This window comes from Thermobia domestica, chromosome 13 (assembly GCF_964235325.1).
Source record: "Thermobia domestica chromosome 13, izTheDome1.hap1.1, whole genome shotgun sequence".
In the NCBI taxonomy this organism is placed as follows: Eukaryota; Metazoa; Arthropoda; class Insecta; order Zygentoma; family Lepismatidae; genus Thermobia; species Thermobia domestica.
The window spans coordinates 133927738-133952931 of record NC_137466.1 but is presented as its reverse complement, the minus strand read 5'-3'; the positions used below and the strand labels follow the sequence as shown (position 1 = coordinate 133952931).

The window sequence follows — 25194 nt, the reverse complement described above, 5'->3', positions numbered from 1 at the left end:
GAATTTGGAACTTATAAAAACTTCATTGTTTTAAATTAATTGTTTCAGAATACGACCAGACGTAACCATACTCACATTTAAACATCAATATTTGTGCAATCGTAAATTACTTAGTAGACAAATAAAAAATAATAAAAAAAGTTAAATGTAAACCACTACAGCTCTAAATTAGAAACAATTTTAACCTATAGTGTACAGTGAACCGAAGGCCTAAGGGAACATTAGTCTCCCTAAAGCTCTGGAGTATCGTAAGAAATTGGACTGCAGAGATTAAGTTTGTATATTTAATGAGGAACAATGGAAGGAAAATTGCCCCCACAGTTCTCATTTTGTCCTGGCAGTGAATTAATAAAATAACAATCACTGGCCTGGAAAGATGAACACCGAGACAAGATAAGGAAGAATTGGTGAAAGTTTTAACTAATAAAAATAATATACTTTACTACTATTTGACCACTACTGAAACACACACTGTCTATCTAGTTGTCCGTATGTTGCTGGACGCAACCACTGCACACGGCGAAATAGGTGTACATCATGCACAACATAGATTGCATTAGAAGAAGGATCTCCTTCATATTCTGCTATCTCATTTAGAACTATAACTAAAGAAATCTTTATTCTTTTACGTATCATGTCGTCAGCAGGAGGGATAGATGCCAGTTCATAAGAATAACAAATTGGGAGTAGGTGCATTATATTACAAAGGTCTTTTGGCATCGACAACCTATAAAATTCAGTACAAGTCTATCAAGAAAGAAAATAGAAACCATGCAAATCCCATAATAAAATCATCAAGATAAAATGAGTAACACAATGGGATGTTAATCTTCTTTTGCCGGAGATCCACGGCAAGGGTAAAGAAAAGCCCAAGTTAGTATAAAAGATACAAGAAGTCGAATATTTGTCGGGATTGTCAATTTAACTGGAAACGAAAAATGCGTTTAGTGAGAATAGACATGTGACAAACATATAGGAAGAAGCAAGAGATGAGTCAAGCAAGGTGCTATTTCGTAACTTCAGTAGTTAACAACTCACCTAAGCTCTTTGTAGCACACATTGTGCGTTGGAATACCTAGCTTGGGTTCACTGATACATCATCACGTACTCTCATAGTTTTTGCTACACAGACCAAGGATTTCACATTCTTTTTTCCTTTTATCTTGATATTGCTGAACGCTCGTCGCAATATTTTATTCAGAAAAGACTCCGACATCAAAATCACAATCACAGTTTATATCATTGTCACCAGTCACTCCATCATAAATGGAAGCAAGCATCGAGCTATATCTTTGAAAAGGATTAGGCGGATGTAGCCCCTTTACGAAAGAATTAATATCAGCGTTACCTCAACTATGTCTGAAATATCTTGGGTCAACATGCTGCTCCGAAGCTGACCTACTACTCCAGTGAAAGTCTCTAATGGCTCTACTGCTTTTGTTGCGGGTATCATGAGAATGCATCTTGCAATCGTTGAAATGTGATGCCTCTTCCATGAGTAAGTTCTCTAACACACTTCAATGAGCGCATAAGCACCTGCTTAAGAGCCATATCCGGCCATGGACCTGTTCACAATTTGTAGCTGCTTCTAATAGGAAATATCCTTTCTCCGAATTCCTGAATTCTTCGTGATCCATGCTTTCTCGAACATTTATCATTTGCTGAAGATGTATGTGAGCAGACTTAGCACAACTGAAATGCTCTGTGCTGTGGACATAAGGAAGACAGAAATGTTCGTGAATGGTTATTAGTTGCCGTTTTTAGGGAAAGCTTTGAAGTAGATCGTCTCTTTTTCACAGAACAGCGGTGCTCGTAAATCAACCGAAATACAGATGATGTTAATAAAAAAAAATCCATCAAGTTTGTGTCTGGTGTCGTTATAGCAGTCATAATTTGGTTAAAAATACAATATCTTATTGCAGCCGAACACTTTCCACAACTTTGTCCCTTACTCATAAATGTATATCTTCTTTACACTACAACAATAACTTACTTCGCACGAAAAACACAACACAAGCACAACGTATACTATTAACCGCCAATTCTTGACCTCCCAGGATCAGTGTTATTAATCAAAAGTAAGAACATAGTAGCATAACGCGAGGGAATATAAAGTATTTGCGACAGAAATTAATAGTTTATCGTTAGTTATGTTTACACAAAAATGAAATTTTTTTGATACTAACATTTATGTGAGGACCATGCTTGTGAAAGATGTTGAACTAGTCATTTCTGTTTTGTTATATTTCCTTGTTACTGCTCCTAGGGCCTGTACAGAAAACTTCAGTAGTTCAAAATAGATCGAGTTAGTAATACTGAGATATACCAGTGTCTATCTAAGCCAAATCATGGGTTGGACAGGATAAAGACAGGTAGAAAAGGTGTGTTCGTAAAAAGATATTCTAATTCTGGTAAAGATCTTTGATGTTCGCAGCAAATTTTGGGCACCCGAAGAACCTGGCGTAGGACACGAAGAAAGAGAAAACACGCATCTGAGCGATCGCATGGGCAGGGTTGTAACAATTTCGATAAGTACAAGAGAACAAATTATATGCATAACAAAATATCTACTTTTTTCTGTGAACAGGGGATGTCGGACATCTATAAGTTTCCTAACGCTAAGGCACTGTTGTGAAGTGACATATGACTTTCTTTCAATATTTAGAGGCGTAGGCGAGATCCTGTGTTCAGAAAATACTTGTATTTTCCAAATCATTATTAATGAACTGACTTTTGGAACAACAAATTGTATTATAATCAATATATATTTAGTAAAGTTACTAGCGGTTGCTTTAGGCTGAATGCTGACAAATTTTGAAGCACTAAAATTGTTCCAACCACGTTTCTTATCGATCGAGAATATTGTGTAAAAAACAAGGATTTTATTTTTAATTTTTCATATGTTAACGAAATGGTTACAGTAATACTGCCTTGATACTCCGTTTTTTAATTTTTTTTAAGCTGATGTAATGAAGGTAATGGGAGGAAAGAGAACCCCGAGAAAACCCACGTATCAGAGGTTTGCACTCTACCACTGAACCCCCGCGGCAGCGGCCCTTATTTGTTTTCTTAACACACATATACTATATTTTCCTTTATACATATATTGTTGTTAAATTGCTTTATCATATAAAGGGTGCGGCAGAAATAGTTAGACGATGTAAAATGAACATAGAAAACGTAACCCGATAGAGAACGTGCTCATTGTTGTTTTGTTTTGTAAAGTGGTTCAAAGCATTGTGTATGCATGTAGGTTTGTTCGACTGTTCGGTGCGCATGCGCAGTATTGGAAGAATTATGTAAGCCTTCCGTCAGTAGCCATGGAGCGTTGGTTGGACGAACATCGCGCTTTTGCAGTGGAGTGTTTCTTCAAGAACAAAGACTCTTCAACAATTACGCACCGTAAGTTTCGGAGTCATTTTAACATTAGCAGAAATGGACAAGTACCGACACGACAAACTATTCTTAATTGGGTGAAAAAGTTCCGAGCTTCGGCTTCTGCAAGATCAAAGAAATCCCCAGGTCGTCGACGTTCAGTGAGAATACCAGGCAACATAGAGAGGGTTCGAGAAGCATTAATTAGAAGTCCAAGGCGTTCAGCTCGTCGGCATGCTGTGTCACTAGTGCTGTGAGGCGAAGTGCAGAGATCTGTTTGAATAACCATGGTGCACACCTCACTGACAATTATCAAGACGTAGTTACCATATGTAATGCTTTTGTATGTACTCCCATGCGCAAAAAAAATTGCGCGTATACTGTAACTCACGATTTTCCGCATTTATTACTTTTTCCTTACGTTTATGGGTAAAATTGAGTTATTAGTATGTGGAGATAATAGAGAGCAATCCATCTAAGGAGATATTTCCAAAAAATATAATAAAATAATAAAAATATAAACAAAAAACAAAATTATGCTCGGTTTTGTGTATACTGGCAACGATGATTTCTAGGGATTTTTTCAGTAGCACAGCACGATTGCGGAAGGAATTCAGTAGGGGAGTCGAGGAGATGGATCAAGGAACTGGATAGTGGACTAAAATGTTGCATTTATTGGTTAAAACCTAGTGTGTAGATTGCCTGCCAAATATAAATTAGCTTCTGTAACTAAGATGTCGTACGAAAACATAGAATTAAACAGAAAAACTCTTATGTTAAGGTTCGGAGCGATACGCACCATGGTTATGAAGATTATTTCTTAAGAAAAAAGAACAAACACAACGTAGCCTCTGTGGTTAGGTGGATAGAGTGGCGGACTCGTAGTTATTTTATTACTTTGACACCACATCGAATCCCATCCTATCCCATCCCAGTTTTTTAAAACAAAACATTATTGGAAGTGTATAACTTTGATGTTAATAAGAACCGAAACAGTATAATAAGGAAATAACTTATTGATAGTATCCTTTAATCGGCGTATTTATTCAGTATTAGAATACGTGTACTATTGGAAACAGTTATTGTTTTCAGTTTATGGTCTTGTATGTTACCTGCCCGTTCTTGAACAGCAGACAACTCACTTCGGATTTGAGTGTCAACAGGAAAAATAACATACGCGACCTTGACAGTCTTCCCAAGTTTACCCCTTGTTATATCGACATGACGTTACATCGAATGATGCTTGTTGTCGTGAAAAAAAGGAAGAAAGGAAAAAGCTGATGTCAAATTATCGTTTGTGTGTGTGTGTGTGCTTGTGTTTTTTTTTCTTTTTAGAGTATTGACTTTCTCCCTCTCTCTCTTTTTTTCATATCCACAATTGCAAGAAATTATGACCGACCTTTGTGGGTTTATTGGGAATAAGACGATTTATTTTGGATTGCTAACAGACGACATTTTTTTAACCATTTGCTTTAAACTTTGGCTTTGTGGCTCTTAGCACCCACGAAAGGTCATTATAAACTATATAAGCAGTTTCCGTTTTCACCGGCCGCTGAAAAGATATTGGGGAAGAGAAAAGTGCTTGCCGTAAAGATAATGAATAAAAAACAAAACAAATTAAAACAAATAATTTATAAATCTTTATAATACACTGTAAAGTTACGAGCGATTACGGCTAAGAATTTAACCTGAGATTAAAATTACGAGTATTATGTATTATGATTAAACAAATAATATACAATAAGTAAACTACAAGCAAATTATATATTTAACAACCTGAGTGCTTAAAAAACAATTACTTAATTTTTAATTTTTATTTTTTTTTAATTATTTACTTTGATTAGATGGCCTTTTTGATTTATAGGAATGATTTTTTTTTTAAAAAATTATAATTTGCGCTAGCGGCAACGAATGAGAGTAGGGGATAATTTATATAACACTTGCGTTTTATTATGCACTGCACAAGGAGGGTGGGGATTAAGTCAGCCGCAGTTTTTTTCTTTTGGGCTTTTTTTTTTTTTTTTTTTTTTACAGAAATTTGGTTTTCTGTAAAAGTCAAAAACTAATTTGAGTGTTATGCTTATATTTACTAAATTCTAACGACGACAAAAACACGATTTCAAAATGCAATCATAAGTCTGTGTAAGGAATGTTTTCGTTGAGTGAAGCTAAATTATACAGATCTATGTATGCGGAACACAGCAATATTTCCAAAAGACAGCATGAATATGAACGATAATCATACCATATTTCTACATTATATAGTAGCGTGAAAAACTGATATTAAAATGATATAACAAACAGGCATAAGCTTTTTTTTCTAGCACGGCAACACATTAAACTTAACTCATTAAATTTTGGGAATTACAAATTATCACCTTACGTGTCGTTGTATACCTATTCGTTTTCACGTTCGAACGACGAAAGAAGATATGGTAGTAATAATGATAAAAATCGAATTCGAGATTTCAATGAATTCAAGTTTCACGCCCCCACATATCGAAAAAGTAATTTTGATGTCTGTCCATCTGTTCGTCTGTCGGTTCGTCACGCTTTTTCATGTATTCAAATAGAGGCCATACTGTTCGACGTATCTGGACCGAATTCTAGACATGAAGTTTTTATAACACTTTAAAAAAACTAACTAACTCTATGGCCTATGGAACCCGGAGGTTCAATGCCGCGTTCACAAAAGCTCTCCACTGACTTCTATTCTTAGCTAACTGCATCCAGTTTCTACTTTGTATTCCAATCTCTGCGAGATCCACCTTAATATTGTCCTCCCATCTGCGCCTAGGTCTTCCTAATGGTCGTTTTCCGATTGGTCTTTCAGTCAAGACTTTGAAAGCATTTCTACTTTCTTCCATTCTAGCTACATGACCCGCCCATCTAAGCCTCCTAGACTTGACGACCCTAACAATGTTGGGTAGACCATATAAATTGTGTAGTTCCTCGTTATGAAGTTTCCGCCATTCCCCATTCCCGTTCCTCTTGGGTCCGAATATTCGTCTCAGGATCTTGTTCTCAAATACTTTCAGTCTATGTTCTTCCCTCAGAGTAAGTGACCATGCTTCGCAGCCATACAGAACAACAGGCATAATTATCGTTTTGTATATTTTAAGCTTCAAATTCCTCGACAGAATTCGCGACAACAAGAGATTTTGAACCGAATAGTAACACGAATTCCCTGCTTTGAGTCGACATTTAATTTCTTCGTGAATATGATTTTCCTCCCTTAATATTGATCCTAGATATTTGAAACTATCCGCTTTACCAAAAGTATTATTTAATATTTTAACGCATTCATAATTTGCTGTATTCCGGTCCCGGCGCACTTCCATGTATTTAGTTTTCTCTGCATTTACTTCTAAACCCATGTCCCTGCAAGAGTTTAATAAGATCTCTGCATTTCTTTCTATTGTTCTCCTATCATCCCCTATTAAATTTACATCATCAGCATATGCCATAACCTGGTCAATACCGTTCAACTGTAGGCCCTGGTCGCTATCTTTGATTTTCCTTATAGCGTATTCCAGAACGAAGTTAAATAATAATGGCGACAACGCATCTCCTTGTTTCAGGCCATTTTCGACGTGAAAGCTCGTGGACAAAAATTTTCCTACCCGGACTTTACTTTGGGATTCATTTAAACATATCTTAATTAATCTAATTAGCTTTCTCGGTATTCCAAGTTCTGTAAGAACGTTGTATAATGTTTCTCTCCTAACCGAGTCGTACGCCTTTCTAAAATCAATAAATAATTGATGTACCGGGGTATTGTATTCCCACTTTTTTCTGAGTATTTGGCGAATGGTAAATATTTGGTCGATAGTTGATCGATTTCGTCTAAATCCGCACTGATAATCTCCAATAATTTCATCTGCGTATGGGGTCAGTTTTGCTAACAGAATATTTGAAATGATTTTATAGGATGTTGACAGAAGAGAAATGCCTCGATAATTATTACAGTGAGTTTTGTCGCATTTCTTGTAAATTGGAACAATGATTGATTCTTTCCACTCTTGTGGCAATTCTTCCTTGTTCCATATAAGGAGAATGAGTTTGTGTATCTTGTTCCACAATTTTTCGCCTCCAGCTAAAATTAACTCAGCCGGAATTTCATCTACACCCGGAGATTTGTGTTTATAACACTTTATCGTTTCGAATTCTATATCCTCCGACACCTAAAAATAAGGGTAGTTTACTGAAGGATGAAAATTTAAAATCATTAAATTGTCTCAAAAACGGCTGTAAAGATTTTGCTTGTATTTTTACAAATATAGTATGAATCATTGCTCTGAAAAAATACGCAAGGTGTAATTTACTGAATGGGATGCATTTTTTTGAACAATTTTCTCAATCACATTTTATAAATAAATGTATCATTAATAACCTGACAATATGACACAACTCGTTCGTCCTGTAAACATTCAGAAGAGGTAAATTAGCCTACTCTTCGACGATTTTCCCATTAACGCCTGACCCAATTTTGTTCATATTTCATAAATAAATGTTACATAAATAACCTAACGATATGGTACAATTCCATCATGCTAAAAAGCTAGAAGTGGTATATTACTTTTCGGAGCAAGTTTTACCCTACGATTTTGTCGAGAACGACTCAGGCAATTTTGTTCGTATTTCATAAATAGCATAACTCGTTTGCCCTGAAAAGATATACAAGGGATATTTTATTCTTGGGGATGACTTTTTTAACGATTTTCTCAGAAAGTACTCAGAGGTTTTTGCTCATAGTTCACATACAATTATCTCCTTAATAATTCTAATGTATGGCATAAGTTATTTCTAACAGAAATATGACGAATGGGTACTTTACTTTTGGACGTAAGTTGCTTCGAACAAAGTTTTCTAAAACACATTATTTTATTCGCATTTCCCAAATAAATGTTTCAGTAATAGCTGTAGCCTAACACGAGTCAGTTTAGGAAATTCGAGCGAGAAAATTCAGTGCGTTTCATCCGTACCCATTCTTAAATATATTTTTAAATGTTACACTCAATCACAATTTTCCTAACAAAATCGAAACTTCTTTTTAAATGTGCCTTGTTGTGGCCAAATGGTTCAAGTGCATTGGTTCTGGATTTGATTCCCGGTGAGAGCTAGTGTATTTTTATCCAACGTTAAGGAATAGGTGCAAAGAGAAAAGTGTTTAAACAAGTCTAACCAAGCTAATGAATAATACAAAGAAATAATACAATATTACGAAATTCTAGAAGAAACGTTGTTAATATTAGATATTTGCGTGTAAAATGTCCAACCCATGACTGTCAACTCCAAAGGTAAGAAAGTGAAACATTTAATACCTGGTTAATCAGTGGTCTCTAGTTAAAGCTATCCTACTAGGAAGTGATCGAGAAACCAAAAAATATTGTAATCGCTGGGAGACATGTTAGGAGAATGCATTGGGTGAGAGAGTTTAATACTGGAACTCATGAATAGTCTCTGCACCTTCGTTGGGTATTGAAGTGCGTACGTCTATATAGGTTTGCATTGAAATGAGCATTAATACACAACACCTGTTGAACATTACGGGGGGCTTGCGGACAGGTTTGCAGCACATTTTACGAGGTTCGATATTGTAACGATCCTAGCAAACTCCTCAGCCTTTCCGCACTGTACTCTATAAGTTAAATTCGTGCTTAATTAAAACTATGTGTTTAAATTTAACACTGTTAACCGTTAATACCTGTGCACTACGGGCAACAATCCGCCAGTAATTCTTTATTTTTGCCCTTTGTTTTAGCGCCATAAATGTCTTTGTTCATAAATTTCTTTGTCTATGGTTTTGCATATACGTAGCGTGGACATTAAATTTTGACTTCTACGCCATATGCATCTAATTACAAACACACCTATAGAACGAACACAACAAACTTGGAATATATATTTTATGTATGGAAAATCATACACGAGGCGCTGCACGGGAGAGCAGTGTGCATACATATGGCAGTCAACTTCCTAAGAAATTTATAGTAATAATAATAATAATAATAAAAACTGAAAACGAAACAGTTATTTACATAATGTATTTATTTAAGCATGGAAGTGCAATAGACTTGAGTTATTTCTCTCTCTCTCTCTTTAATGGCAACAACCTTTAGGGTGCCAAGACGTAGAAAAGGACTTGTGGCACTCATGACTATAGAGTGGTGTGTGTTTGGCACATCGGGTTCCTTCGTTGTTAGCCCCAGCTTTCTAGACCGGATGCAATTATTCCCCGTAGAAAATACAAGAAAATATACCTTTCTATTACTATTAAAGTAAATAATTACACTCATTCCCTCAACGTGATACTTGTTTGTTTAACTGTATACAGACAGCTGATCCATGGGAGAATCGTTGATAATAATAAATAAAATAAACTCGACAAATATTCTTGTAATTTGCTGGGCACGCCAGTGTGCCTGTTATCCGGTTGTGGCACACGGGAATATAGCTTATGGCTTTCTAATTTTTCCCCAACTATTTTAACTGCTTCAATTGAAATTAATCTATAATAATAAGAGTGAATTTAGTCTTCTTACCCTTCGATTTAGAAATAAGGTCCGCTAGAATTGTATATTTAAAAAATAATAATACTCAGAATTTTATAGAGTAGTTTGTTTTATTCGAAATGACATACTTCCTGCAACTGTTTGGGTTGGAATTATTTGAGATCAAATCTTTAAGTTTTACGACCCACGGTTATACCGACTAGACTAAAGGACACGGTGATGATGAGAAATGAATGAAATGGTGGAATGAAGAAAGTGAGAGAAAACGGGAGAACCCCGAGAAAACCCATGCACATGGTGTTTGTCCACCACAAAATTCACTTGGTGCGAGCTGGGGTCGAACCAAGGATCCCATGCACCAAAGGTGAACGCTTTATCACTGAGCCACCGCGGCCCCTCTGAAATTATTTATAGGAGAGAGTGACTACTTTATGAAAACTTGATATCGAACACATTTGTTTAAAAATACCAGCTTTTTGCGAAATATTGCTTAATATTCAGGAAAACCTAAGTCAATAAAATAATAATAATAATAATAATAATAATAATAATAATAATAATAATAATAATAATAATAATAATAATAATCTTATATTAAAAACTCTCTGGACCTAGTGCATTGGCACAATTCCACGAATTAAAAAGAGTTTGTTTACTTCTCATGGAAGTGTAGAAGGACTTAATCCCTGTTGCTTTCAATATACGAAGAAAGTGTCCAACTGTCAAATGATATGCTACATAAAATGCCCTATGCAACATAATGTAATATAGAGTCATCATTTCAGGTTGTCTAAAGAACACTTTCGTTTTAGCAAGAAAGGAAGAAAATAGAAAATACTCAGTTTTAACCTACTAGAAAGTTTGCAGATTTAAGAGAAAATGTACAGAGTTGTTGGATATTAAATGTAGTTCGGATTAATGGAGTAAGACACCGTAGTTCATTGTACGAAATATACTGGGAGTGACCAAGCCATTGCCTATGGAAATATCGAAAGAGATACGTTAATGGTGTTAGTTGCAAACTGTTGTAGAAATGAAAAATTTAAGGAAATCTCTAAAACTCTGAAATCACAGATCCAAATTGACTAACTGCTAAGTAAAACTGCTAAATCTAACTAAAGCAAAAAAAAAAAAAAAAAAAAAAAAAAAAAAAGTCTTAATGACCTGTGTTACAGTTTCAGACACATCATTTTCATATCAAAACTACGATAGAAGTAAATTATGAATACGGGTGAATTTGCAGTTTTGGAATACCAACAAATGATTTTGCTAGATGTAAATTTTGGGAAAACTTTTTTTATAAGGTTTAAGATTTATTTATTGGTTTGTTTGTTTATTAGCTTCTCCATGCCGTAAACGTCGCCAACACCTAGTGGCCCACTTGCTGGTAAATGGCGATCGTCAATATAGCGACACGTCGAAGGATTGCCGCTAGTGTGCCACTAGTGGCAGGGATTCGTCGAGTCGAAGCAGATATCTAGAATCGGGGATATTGAAGTTACCACCACGTACAGCGAGGACTTCATTTTGATCCCCGCTCCTTTGATTTGTCACGGAGAATCGCAAAGGGACCAACACGAACTATCGCCAGTCATGTGCATGCGGTTATTATTATATATTACTTTTCCCTGACGAATTGTTATTGTTATTATAAGGACAATGCTTGAGCTCCGGGGGTCAAGAGTAACTCCTGCCTTTACATCATGAAGTGAAAAATCTTGAGATGGGTGCGTATAATTGTATGAATTTAGTTGGCAACTGTCGCCGATCACTAGCAAGTGAATATGGGAGAACTATGAAAAAAGTAAATAGACGCTTGCCATTTTGTTATAAAATTACATGACGAGTGCATTTGATCTGATTCCAAACAGTTATCGTCAAATATACACGGTTAATGGAGCACTCTGATTAGAAATATTAAAAATACTTCAACGATTTATCACTCTACAAGCTGTCTTCATAATCGCCTCCGTGGAGAATCCGGAAGAACACGCAACTAATAACCCTAAGGTTGGTGGTTCACGCCCAGCTCAGGGCACTTAATTTTTACTTTTTTTAAAAATGTTTGTAGACTCACCTTAATGCAAAGGCGATTCAACGTATTTTAGGGGAACAATTTTGTGGTTCGTTGGCGTTCCGTCCCTTCTCTGCCGGTGGTGGTATAATTTTCAAAGCGGAAGTGGACCAATTTTTGGGGACATGTCGCTAGTTGCCTATCGGTAGTCCACCGACGCTTACGGCATGGGGTTGTCCCCTCACAAGTGAGGCAGATTGTAATCGACCAAGAGTGTTTGGGAAAAATGGGAAACATCTTCCGACTTTGACTTCTGAATAATCCGTTTAGGATCAAGTCGAATCAAGGCTGCGTCACGGGAAGGTAGAACAAGTGAGGCAATCTTTCCAAGCACTAAGCTGAAGAGCCTCTGTCTCATTCAAGACTTAGACTCTTCAGGAAAAGTAACAAGTTTATTACTTGTAATTTATTCTTTGAGTCAAAGTATTTTGCAATAAACCATCGTTTTGTAAGATATTTTTACGATTGTATACTATTAATTTCGAAAATTGTACACATAATATAATTTTCCATCATGGATTTGAAAAGATCAAAGTTCGAACAAAGAAAGATCTTCGATCCACATGTCTCTTTCATTATTTACCCTTAATTTATTTTAGTCCTAGGCAAAGCGAATCGACGGGATGGCTCTAAGTGAAAACATTCATTTAGATGGTTAAGTAATCTGGAAATTCCTGCTGTTATTTCACGAAACACAACAAATCTTGAGAAACAAAAACAATTTTGCTTACCAGGGGAAGGGAGTAAATCATCTGCTTACGTTTGCTTAACTAGGAAGAAGGCAAGGGCGCCGATCCTAGGGGGCCGGGCCCCCCAAAGCTCATGTAGGCCCCCTTTGTATTTATGAATATACAATATTTGGCATAATTTGAATGCAATTTGCCTTAAAATCCTAATATATATCGTCTGCATTTGAATGCCCTCCCAAAAAAAATTTACAGAGAAATCGGCGCCCTTGGAAGAAGGTCTAGTGAAAGGAATAAAAATGTGATAACGTAATGCTTGAACAACTCTATCTAATGGAGAAAAGTAAATTAGTATTCAACACTTCTTTCAATTTTAAGCATTTCAAAGATTCTCGTAATTTAGTAGCGTCCCGGATTTGCATTTTTGAAGTACGGGTACTCTATCTATACCTTAACGTTTCAGACCACGCACTTAAGCCGCTTTGCCACAAGAGGCACATAGGAGTTTTTCTTTCGATTTCCTTAGGAATATTGAGAATGGTATGACTTTTAAAACTATGTTTAAAAAAAGAATACATATCGACACAATACAATTCTAGTTCATGTATATGCTAGCTTTGGAAATACAGTAGAATTTCGCTTATCCGACATAAACAGGCAGGCAGAACGCTGGATAATATGGATGTGTTAAGAAAAGACCTATTAAAAGTAAAACTTATGATATAATTTTACATATTACACATCTAATAATAATGTTTTATAACAAATAACTGCACTGCACTGCATCAGGGACGTATCCAGCGTGAGGGCCTGAGGGCTGTCCCCCTCCGAAACTCAAGCACTTTTTAATAAACATGCTTTTACCCTTTTGAGATTCTTTTATATCAGTTTACTAATAGTCAGTGTCCAAACTTTGGGCAATGTGCTGTTGTCTTGTTATAATTCTAAGAACATACCATAATGCCATTATACCATTTGGAATTAAAGAACGGGAATTAAATAGGATTAACATTTTGTTTCCGCTCTGTTTTTAACTTTAATATATTAGAACGATACACTCAATGTCTTCTTGTTATTTTTGTTATATGATATACGTAGCAGACAGTTTTCTTTAGTTACATTTCTCTCGAAAATATGTTTCATTTTGTTTGTGCTATAATGCAGTTTCCAAAGTAAACCGGTTTATAAATGAAAAGTAGGAAAAAGTTTAAGAGAAATACAGAACCGTTGCATTATTATTATTATTATTATTATTATTATTATTATTATTATTATTATTATTGATATTGATATTTTTAAAACATTAGAATTACGTGCTTACGAGGATTCGTGTTGGGCCCCCTCCGAATAGAAAACCTGGATACGTGTCTGCACTGAATGATAGATGTATGAGTCAACGTGTAGACGGGCGCGCTAGGCGATATACTCCAGAGCATGAAAAATAGATTAAGACCACAACTTGCAGTTCTTCTTGCCGATTGGTGCTTTCTGCAATGATATCTCGGATCATACGGTGTGTGTAACAAAGGATGGTCGGATAAGCGAGACCATGGTGTATTGGTGTTTCACGCACCTAAACATGTAAAATGTTTGTATAAACGATTATCTTTCACTCCCTAGCTAAATTTGTGGGTATGATCACACACCTTGCCTCATAAAGTATAGTCTTATAAAGAAACAAATATTTTTTTAGCTAAAAGCTAAAGGGAAGTCAACTTCAGTATCGTATTTTTTTTTTTTTTTTTTTTAATAATGGCAAACTAGTCCATTTCATCACGATAAATCACGTTTGATACTAAGATGTCTTTTTCTGTCCGTATATATCCTTTACATTTTGTTGGAGACAAAATTGTTATTTTCCCAAGAAAACAGGGTGAGAAAAGCTATACAACAACATGAACTGAAAACAATACCTATTACCAATAATACTGTAATCCTGGATATCAATAAGTTGTCCTTAGTATATTGCTTCGGTTCTTATTAACATGAAAATTATAATGTTTTGAAAAAAAAGAAGAAGAAAAAGAAGAAAAAAAGAGAATGGGATTCGATGTGGTGTCAAAGTAATAAAATAACTACGAGTCCGCCACTCTATCCACCTAACCACAGAGGCTACGTTGTGTTTGTTCTTTTTTCTTAAGAAATAATCTTCATAACCATGGTGCGTATCGCTTCGAACCTTAGCATAAGAGTTTTTCTGTTTAATTCTATATTTTCGTACGATATCTTAGTTACAGAAGCTAATTTATATTTGGCAGGCAATCTACACACTAGGTTTTAACCAATAAATGCAACATTTTAGTCCACTATCCAGTTCCTTGATCCAACTCCTCGACTCCTCTACAAAATTCCCTCCGCAATCGTGCTGTGCTACTGAAAAAATCCCTAGAAATCATCGTTGCCAGTATACACAAAACCGAGCATAATTTTGTTTTTAGCTTATATTTTTATTATTTTATTATATTTTTTGGAAATATCTCCTTAGATGGATTGCTCTCTATTATCTCCACATACTAATAACTCAATTTTACCCATAAACGTAAGGAAAAAGGAATAAATGCGGAAAATCGTGAGTTACAGTATACGCGTAATTTTTTTGCGCATGGGAGTACATTCTGGGCATGTAAAACTTTTGTTCATAAAAGGTCATTAAAATATTAAAAAAAAAACATCGTCTAACTATTTCTGCCGCACCCTATATATTTAATATTTATAATAGTTACTTATGAAAACTATTACTTTAGGAAATTATTATAAATAAACTTTGATTTACACAGGCAGGCCTTTGGACCTCTTACGTCAATGCATAAAAACTGACAAGTTAGGAGAAACATGTTATATTTTACGAGGACAGATTTTTCTTGTTCTCCAGCTCTTGTGTATTCACTTTATTTATTTAAAATAGTTTAGGTACATTACATATATTAAAACCAAAATCTACAAAAAAGTTTCAATGTATAATATAATGACTACTGTCGAAATGTTATGGATTAATGGAAATAGCTCTCATCATAAGTTCAATATAAGTAATGAAAAGATCAGAAGACCAATTAAAATTAGAGGTTTCATGATCGAAGTCAATATGTCGTTACCATGGGAGTTTTACACAGATCTGACATTTGCCAACAAAGTTTATTTTATTTTTAAGATATTGTTCTCTCGAAGAATGTCGGTCTATTAACACCAAATAAGGCATTTCCTCAGAAAGGTTAAGACTCAGTCTAATTTATCAATGGTGATAATCACTTGGTTCACTCAATTCAGCTTTTGAATGTCACCTAAAGATGTTTTGAGAAACAAATATATTTCATATATACAGTGGCGTATTTACGATTTTGTTTCGGGAGGGGCTTTGCTAACTTTCGGGGGGGGGGGCTTTGCCTGGAAATGTGAAAATTCTGCAAGATATTTCATTTACTTTACTATACTAAGTAAGATTTCGGGGGGGGCTTAAGCCCGGAAGCCACCCCCCTAAATATGCCACTGATCCAAACATATTGATTTAAATTTACTAATTTCAAACATATTTCAAACATAAATATTATTCTCTTATGCTCAACAATATTATTTATTGAAAAAAAATAACTTCAAAATTATAAACATGTTTCTTCTGTATTAACAATCATGAGAATACTTACATATGGTCCACTGGAAGGCACAGTTAAAGAGCTAGTTCGGTTACCAATGCACTGTAAGAACACTTTCGAAACACTGAAAAACAAAACAAGAAAAAGTAATATATTAAAATGAAAAGCTTTCAATCATTTCAATTACCTACATTCACTATTAAATACTAAATGAAATGTTAGCAGATAATATTTATTTTAACATGGCGTAGTAATATCTTTCTATAATGTTTAAATAATCCAATCTCACAGGTCAAAGAGATGAGTATAGCGATAGCTCCATAGAGAGCCTTGTCTTATTCATATTGGCAATGATTAGTATGGTACAGACACAAAGAGGCATGAGATGGAGTAGTGCTTTGCGTGTTTCTTTGTTCTGCAATATGGATCAAAAGATATATCAGGGTGTCTACTAAAATTCCAAAATGAAATTTTGTGACTTTTTCGTGACCTTTTCTTTACCAAAACATAAAATTTCGTAACTATCTCAAGAGCGAATTTGAGTGCAAATCAGGCCGAATTTCCATGCATGTGACAGAAACGTGCTTTGCTTGCGATTTGCTAGCGTCTAAAGCCGATTATAGACATTTTTGGCGCTGAATGTTGACATTTTATAGAACAAAGTTTTTCAGTCAGTATTTGTGTGTGTACAGATAAAAAAGAAAAAAAATCGTCATCCAAAAGCTAAATTTCTTGACTTTCATGACCGTTTTCTGATTTCGTGACTTTTTCGTGACCGACAGACAGCCTGTATATATACCTGAGTGGCGAAGAAGACATGTCACTGGCAAGTCCATTAACCAAAGCGAATAAAACGACAGGATCTGACATCACGAACACATTTAGGTAGACTAATGAAAGGAGCCCTTATACATACTAAGATACCAAACTACGGTCTAAAATGAGCTTCATGGAGCTGAAATTCTATTCTAGAGCAGTAAAAATGAGGAATTTGATCAAATGAGTCTCCCTTCTGTTTTTCCCCAATGACGACGTCGAATTCACCATTTGCCAGAAGAAAGAAAATGAAATAAAATCTTTGAGTTTTACGTCCCACGATTATGCCGGTTAGACTAAAGGAGACGGTGATGATGAGTGATGAATGAAATGGTGGAATGAAGAAAATGGGAGGAAACGGGAGAACCCCGAGAAAACCCACGCACACGGTGGCCAGAAGAAAGAATGAAGTCTTTCATTTAGATTGACGGATACTGATATTATACGAAAGGCTTAGGCTGGAAAAAATTCTGGGATAGCTCGATTATTTTGAACTAAAAGACAGGTTCTCTCATTGCAATGCCACTGAAGTCAACCAATGATTTTCGTTAAACACGTTCAACTGGAGAGTTCATTTCATATTGATGTTCCTGTCCTTTAAAATGACTATTGCTGCATACACAGGACTAAACCAACATATGAACAGCATGAACAGCGTTCGGCAACTGCCTCATATCAACCACTACGCGAAGTTCTACATTTAAATATTGGTAGAAAATATAAACATTCAGAACTGGAATTGAAACTGCAGAGCAGGCATCCACACATTCTAACGGAACTTCGAATGTTACGTTGCTGTCTGAGACTGTCTGTCTCAGTCTGTTGCTTGCTGATTGAGATGGCTAGAACTTTTTTTTTCTTAGTGATTTTACATTTAATATACACTAGAGGCCCACTTAACCGAATTTGATGGCACTTCGGTAGAATGAAAATTCAGTTAAGCCAAAATAAAGGTTTTTTGATATACAGTACTGTATATTTGATATATTTTCGGCGTGAGAAGTTGTCGCTGGCAACATACGATGCCTTATTAGAATATTAGAACTAAACATTGCTAAACTAAGACCGCACAACTAAAACAATGAAGTCTAATTCAGCTTGTGAAAAAAAAAAATCTATTCTCTTTTGCTTAAGATCAGATGAATGCTCTTTCTCTAGCGATTTGGTTAACCCAGAAATTCAGTTTATCGAGATTCGGTTAAACTGGACTGTAGTGTATATGTAAAGATTAAATACAAAAAGTGGAATAATGTACGACGGGCCGAGAATCAAAATCAAGTTTCCGCCTTACCGTGCTGATGCTTTAACTAATGTGCTACCTAGTCCGCTCATGTAGTCTGAGTAATTGAGCACAAACTTCAAGAGTGATAAAATGTATGGTTAACGTATCGGTGCGGCGTGGTAAGAAGAACACCCGGGTTTGATTTTCGGTCCAGTCATATATACTTTCACGCTTTGTACAATGTTGAATCTGCTTGTTTGGAATTTAGCATCCCTTTCAACACCAAGGCTATATGAGACTTGGACCTACAGTTTAACTCTTAGACACACTTCCACGGTCAAATCGATCCTCCAAATGTATCAATTAAATTTTTCTGTGCTTTACTACGTTATATAAGATTGTTCTTTTGTGAAATCTTCGTAACTTGTGTTTTTACGTCCTGATATGAAAAAAGGTTTTGTTTTGCAAATGCATCCGTGTCAGATTTGACTCTTACACTTCTAGGGTCATTTTTCTTGCTACAAAGCACAGTAAGTTCGCATTTTATATGAACAATTTTTTTCTTCTTTTAAATTACGGATAGTGAAGCGTAAAGGAGTGACTTGATATCTACACAAAATAGAATGAGAAGAACAAAATGAAATGAAATCTTTGAGTTTTACGTCCCACGGTTATGCCGGTTAGGCTAAAGGAGACGGTGATGATGAGTAATGAATGAAATGGTGGAATGAAGAGTGGGAGGAAACGGGAGAACCCCGAGGAAACCCACGCACACCGTGTTTGTCCACTACAAAGTTCACTTGGCGGGGGCTGGGATCGAACCCGGGATCCCAAGCACCAGAGGTGAACACTCTACCTCTGAATACTGCAGCCCCAAAGAGAAGAAGAAAAGTATACTGCTTGTACAATTGTGGTTCAATTCTTTGTGTGTACTATTTCATGTTCTACTCAGGAGTCAGTTCTGATAATAGATGAAAATGTCATAAATGAACACACAAGTGTTCTGACAGGAGAAGAAAACATTTCACCAACAGACAAAAGAGAAGATGCATGTGAACTGAGTGAAAACATGAAAGATCCTGTTTCGAATTCATCAACCACAATCTCGAGGAAAGATCTTGGTGAAACTAAAAGTGAAGAAGATATTCCTATTGCTACTTGCCTTGCAAACCGTCAGTAATCTCAACAGAATAAATGTTGATGTATTTTTAACACGTGCATGGAACAAAGATCCATTTAAATGTTCTCAGCCTTATGCCTGTAATGTTCTAACAAACTATCCCCAGTTCTGCTCGTAATGCTACTGTGACTACACCAAAAATTGCACTTGAGTTCATCTTTAAGCCCTAATCTTCTGGAAGAAATTAGTCTTTGTAACAATCAGAAAGGAGGCAGACTGCACAAGCAAAAGGAATAGCTTGGAAAGAAGTCGCCTTATTGTGTCATTTTACTTGCTAGCGTTTAAAGAATTTATAATATCACTTTGAAAGAATCCTTTTTCAGATGCTCGATCAAACCCCAGTATTCAAGCCATTATGTTTATAAACCGTTTCTTGAACGGGAAAGAAGAAAAATGTTTTTTTTGAAATTAACATCCATTATCTATTATGTGCAAATTGAAAGCAATAAAATAGTACCATCTGTTTCAGATATTATCGTGTTTGTAAACCGAAGGTCTCGTATGCATGCAATTTAGATTTGTATTCTTTGTAAATACTATCAAATACTATTTCGTACAACAATAATATGATAAAGTAACATTTTGTTCGCGATGCTGAAAATATGACGATAATAATGATGATATATCGTTTTATCCGGGATCATTTATGTTACTCAACGAGGGGAAACAAACCTAGTTTGCATTATGTAGCATGTAATTGTGATCTGACACACTGTCTCTCTTCAGGTTAAGGTAGCTTATAGTTTTAGGTTTGATTGAATTACTTGTGTTCGAACCGGAAATCGAATCCTCAACTCTTGAGTATGTCCGACACGCTTTAGTACTAGTCCATCACAAGAATTTTATAGAAGTTAAAAAAAAAAAAAAAAAAAAAAAAAAAAAAAAAAAAACTGTTGTTTTCAAGTATACTTCCTAGTTAAATATAAGGGAAGTCTCACAGTACCAGACAAAGCTATATTTCGCATTCAGTACTAGATAACAAGAAATTACATACAAAAGCACGAACGGTATTTATCATTGTGCAATATAATTAACGCACAACCTTCTCTGTTCGGTGTCTAGTGAGATGCTTGACACTCATTCAAAACATAATTTTACGCACACAATTCCACTCATTGAGGTAAGGTACTGATTTTGTATTATTATATATTTCATGTGTGTTCTATTAAACCATACAAAAGAATAATGTTACAGCGATTATATTATCTGGTAATGACCAAGGATGTCATTGCGTGGCTGTCTTACAGTACCAAACAGACAATGTTGTGCAAATATTAGACAAAAATAATTTCAAATTGAGCATTGTGAAACATATTTTACTTTTTTCTTGCAGCTAAATGTCTGCTAATGAGAAAAGAGAGAAAGAAAAAAAGACGGAGAAGGAGGCAATGAAAACTGCAATAACGCAAGTAATATCAAACCATATGACACACAAGCAAGATTTTCTTTTTCTCTTTTTTTTCCCTCAAAAAGTATGTTAGGTGATCGAGTGAAAGATACCAGACTCAGGAGACAGTGGATCTCACTTCTCAAATGAGAAGAGTTAGAAAAATTTGAGGAGGAAATGAGCAATCTGTTGTTTACAAATAAAGAATTAGACAATTTGTTTGTCTTTCAAATAAAGAAGAATTTTTAAAATGTGTTTTCTGTGATCGAGCAATTAAAGATACAACATCAATTTAAGTATAGAAATACCAATAAACAATTTTATTATGATTTATGCACATCATTCGCAACTATCCCTGAGATCTCCAGACTTCACGACTAGATTTCGTCGGAAAGGAGAAGCGTAAGACAGAGTACATCGTTTGCCTCGAGTTATTCAAAGAACAAGAAGAATGGGTACAATGCCTTAACTGCAACAGTTGGGTACATGCCAAATATGCAGATTACGAAAAGTATTTTATACTTTATGTGTGAACATTGCCGAAACAGCGCACTACTTTACGTCAAAGAGTTTTAGAGTTGAGTAAATACCTGCCTGGTACCAGAAGATGAATTTTACTTTTTGTCAAATTGCAACTAGTTTTATTTTTTAAACTAATGTCTACCGTGGACGGCATTGTATATAAATGGTTTACTGTCATTAATGAAGTACATTGTGATCAATTTTCTTTGAGACTATGGGTTTTGAGGTGCCAATTGAAAAAAAAAAAAAAAAAAAAATCTTCGAATGTTCGGTACTGTAGGACTTTCCCCTATGTACGTAAAAATGACCATGTGTTTGTTAATGTTTGTAATTTCATTTTGTTTTTGCTTACGTCATAGCAGAATTTATTTTTGTCAGACAGATGGCAGTGTTGTTGGGGATGTCGAACATGAACTACCTGATGTAGTTCTTTCCGTGTGACTGTTTTTTTTATACCTAAAACAGTAGTGTATAATATATATTTGAAGATACATTTAACTACAGCAATCAAGTTAACACGCCAGTGTTGTGGTATATCTATTTTGTGAATCTTTCAAAAGTAGAATTTAGTTTTATGTACATTTGTAGAAGTGGTGAAGATGCTTGTAATTTAGTGCAGTTTAAATACAAATTTCAACACAGATTTATTCACTTATTATCAATCAGCACCTATGGTAAATAAAACAATATTTTCTGTACAAGCAGCGGATGGTCCTCCAACATATTGGTCTACCAGGCCGCGATAATTTAGTGGAAAAAAAAAAGTGTTATAGGCTCAGTTCAAGTCGCAAGTCAGACATGTTATTGTCAGCTTTTACCCATAGTGCAACTTAATAGTGGAAATGTATTGTGTCCCCATCAAGGTTTCAAAGTAAAACAATCGTTAAATTGTTAGTTTCTTGCACAGCATTCTAAGAAAGAAAAAAAAAAGTTTATTCTTCCTACATTTACGCAGCAATAGGCAGCAGCTACAAACATTCCTATTGTGTGAGTGAAGCAAGCAAGAGAACCAAGAACATTTTTCCCTTCCACCTTTAATTCGACCAGCGCAGCAGTTGTGTTGTGTGAGGTAGAAAGCAGCTATTGTTCATCCCCCTGCTCTGCATTTCAACAATCGTGCCACTCAGCAGTACGTGCATCAGTTGATTTATACGTATTTTTTTTTCTTTCTTTTTAAAGTGTTTTGGGTGCAATGTACAATGTTCATGCGTTTCAAGTCTAGCTGGACGATGTGTTGAAGTTTATGCACTTGGGCTTAGCAAGAAGCTCAAAATTTATACTTTGATATCAATGCATGAATGTCATGCTTACATTCGACATCGCAAAGTAACAGGGTTGCCACCTCCAACTAAAAATTTACTGTGTGTGTAAATTTATTTTGATTCATTTGCATTCTATTATTTTGTTTATTTTAATTGTAAGTAGTCGGCATCATGGCTGAACTATCTCAGCTTGTAAAACAAAGAGCAGTTTACAAAGGTCAATTAACATAAATATGCTAGTTTGTCAATCAATTTAAGAGTCAAAAACATAGTATTGAAACAATTAACACCCGCCTAGAACAGCTGCAAACTATGTGGTCTAAATTAGAGATTATTTTAAAATGACATTGAGTTACTATCAGGTGATAGTGAACAGGCAGATGCGCGTGCAGCTACTGAAGAAGTTTATTTCGATGTAAAATCTCGCATGCAAGCTATCATTAATGCTCATAATACTACCGAACCTAAGGATCCGAAATGTAATTCACGTATCACATCCAGTGTAAAGTTGCCGACTATTGAGTTGCCAGTATTTCACGGTGATTACACGAAGTGGATATCATTTAGGGACACCTTTCTTTCATTGATTCACAATAATTCTGATATATCAGCTATTCAAAAATATCAATACTTATGTGTTTCACTTCGTGATGAAGCACTAAACCTTATCCAAAGCTTACCAATTACTGAAGATTACTCTATAGCATGGGAACAATTAAATGAAAGGTATGATAATAAAAGGTTATTAGCTGCATCTCATGTTAATGAAATTCTTCACATTCGTTCAGTAACGAAAGAAAATGCTCACGAGTTGCGTAATTTCTTGAATACAGCTATGACGTCAGCGCTTAATGCACTTGTTGAAATTGTTAATCTGGGTGACGTAATATTAGTACAACATTTCTTAAGTAATCTTGATCAGGAAACTAGGAGAGCATTTGAGTTACAGTGCAAGCGTTCAGATTTCAGTACTGTTAGTGAGTTATTTAATTTTCTACAACATAGGCTTCAAGCACTCGAGAAAGCTAAACCGTTACTAAGTGAAAGTAATAAACAGAGCAAATTATCTGTTAGTGTTAAAAATCATAGTGACAATCAATCACCTATGTCCAAATCTTACTTAGCCACCGTTAAGACTGATTGTAAATTTTGTAAAGCTGGAAAACATCCTCTGTTTACTTGTGGGTTATTTAAAAGTGCTCCAATCAATCAGAAGTATAAATACTTGCGTAAAGAAAACATTTGTTTTAATTGTTTGCGTAGTGAAAATCATAATTCATCTCAGTGTAAGCCTGGAACATGTAGACATTGCAATGCTGAACATAATACTTTGCTTCATACAGACAGAATTGTATCGAAGAGTGACGAAGCGTCAGTACATACTCAGCATTCAAATAGTAGCAGCAGTGGTATGGTGTCTCCAGCTACCAGAATTTTATCCTCCAGCGATAGTAATGGTACACCTCAAGCATCGTATTGTTCAGTCAAGCAACAGATCTCGTCACAGACTTTACTTGTCACGGCAATTGTGAAGGTCAAGGACAGTGCGGGAAATTGGGTCAACTGTCGGGCACTTTTAGATACAGCTTCCCAAATGAGTTTTATTACTGAAGATTTAGTTCAGCGTCATCGTTTGAAGAAAATCAAACATCATGTGCCAATACAAGGAGTAAATAACTCAACATCAGCAGCACACTTTTGTGTTAACATTCAGATCAAGTCAACAATAAATGACTTCGCCATTCAAATTACGTGTTCGGTTCTTCCAAACATAACTAACTTGATGCCAACGGAGATGATTAACGGGATGATCTACCTTTTCTCGGCACAAAAATTTTTATATTGGACCTTATGGGAAGAACATGGCTACCGAATTTCATCAGTTTCTAAGGAACTAGGTATCTCTAATGGGAAAGAAAAATTTTGCAGCATTCTACAGAAGTTTATTAACGGGTTGAAATACTTAAATTGTATATTTGTCTGCTAGTTTAGCAGAAATAAATTATTAAAAAATAAATAAATTAGTTTCTTTTTATACAAATTATAATATGTCTAACTTTGGAACCAATTATGGTAGAAAGATCAACTTTTTTTTTGTTTTATTCCTTGAGAAGAAACGACTCTAATAGTTTTAATCACAACCATATCTGATACGCCAATTAAAAAATAGTATTTTAATATAAGTATTAAAGTCCACCTGTCAAAGTTTGACGAGGGTAAGTCACGCTCCACTCTATGCTTGGCCGCGGAAAGGGCGGGGGTTGGTGAAATGGAGGGGGAAGGGGATGGATGTCTGAATGAAACAGGTTCTCGACCAGTTTCTGAGATTACCTGTCACCTGCCAAATACTGTTAGCTTTATAGAGTTTGTCTCCCTCAATGGTTCCATACTAAGAAACTGGACGATGTGGTGTGAAGTATCCTCTTTCCCCGTTACCTCTGGAAGTTCATCAAGATGCATTCTAGAGTGCGCGGGAAGAACAGTATTTATCAGAAAACGCTGTTATTTTGGGATTTTTTCCCTTCCGGAAAAATATTATAGCATACAGTAGTGGCGAAGGGAAGGGGG

The 25194-nt window shown here is 35.4% G+C and overlaps 1 protein-coding gene across 1 annotated transcript in view; it reads right to left on the bottom strand.

The window, feature by feature from the left end:
* LOC145668528 (uncharacterized) overlaps nt 1-25194 on the bottom strand; it is a 75259-nt gene that overhangs the window by 18441 nt on the left and 31624 nt on the right. Inside the window, exon 4 of the mRNA XM_081736507.1 lies at nt 16289-16361. Coding sequence (XP_081592633.1) covers nt 16289-16361 — 73 coding nt within the window. The remainder of the gene's footprint in view (nt 1-16288; nt 16362-25194) is intronic.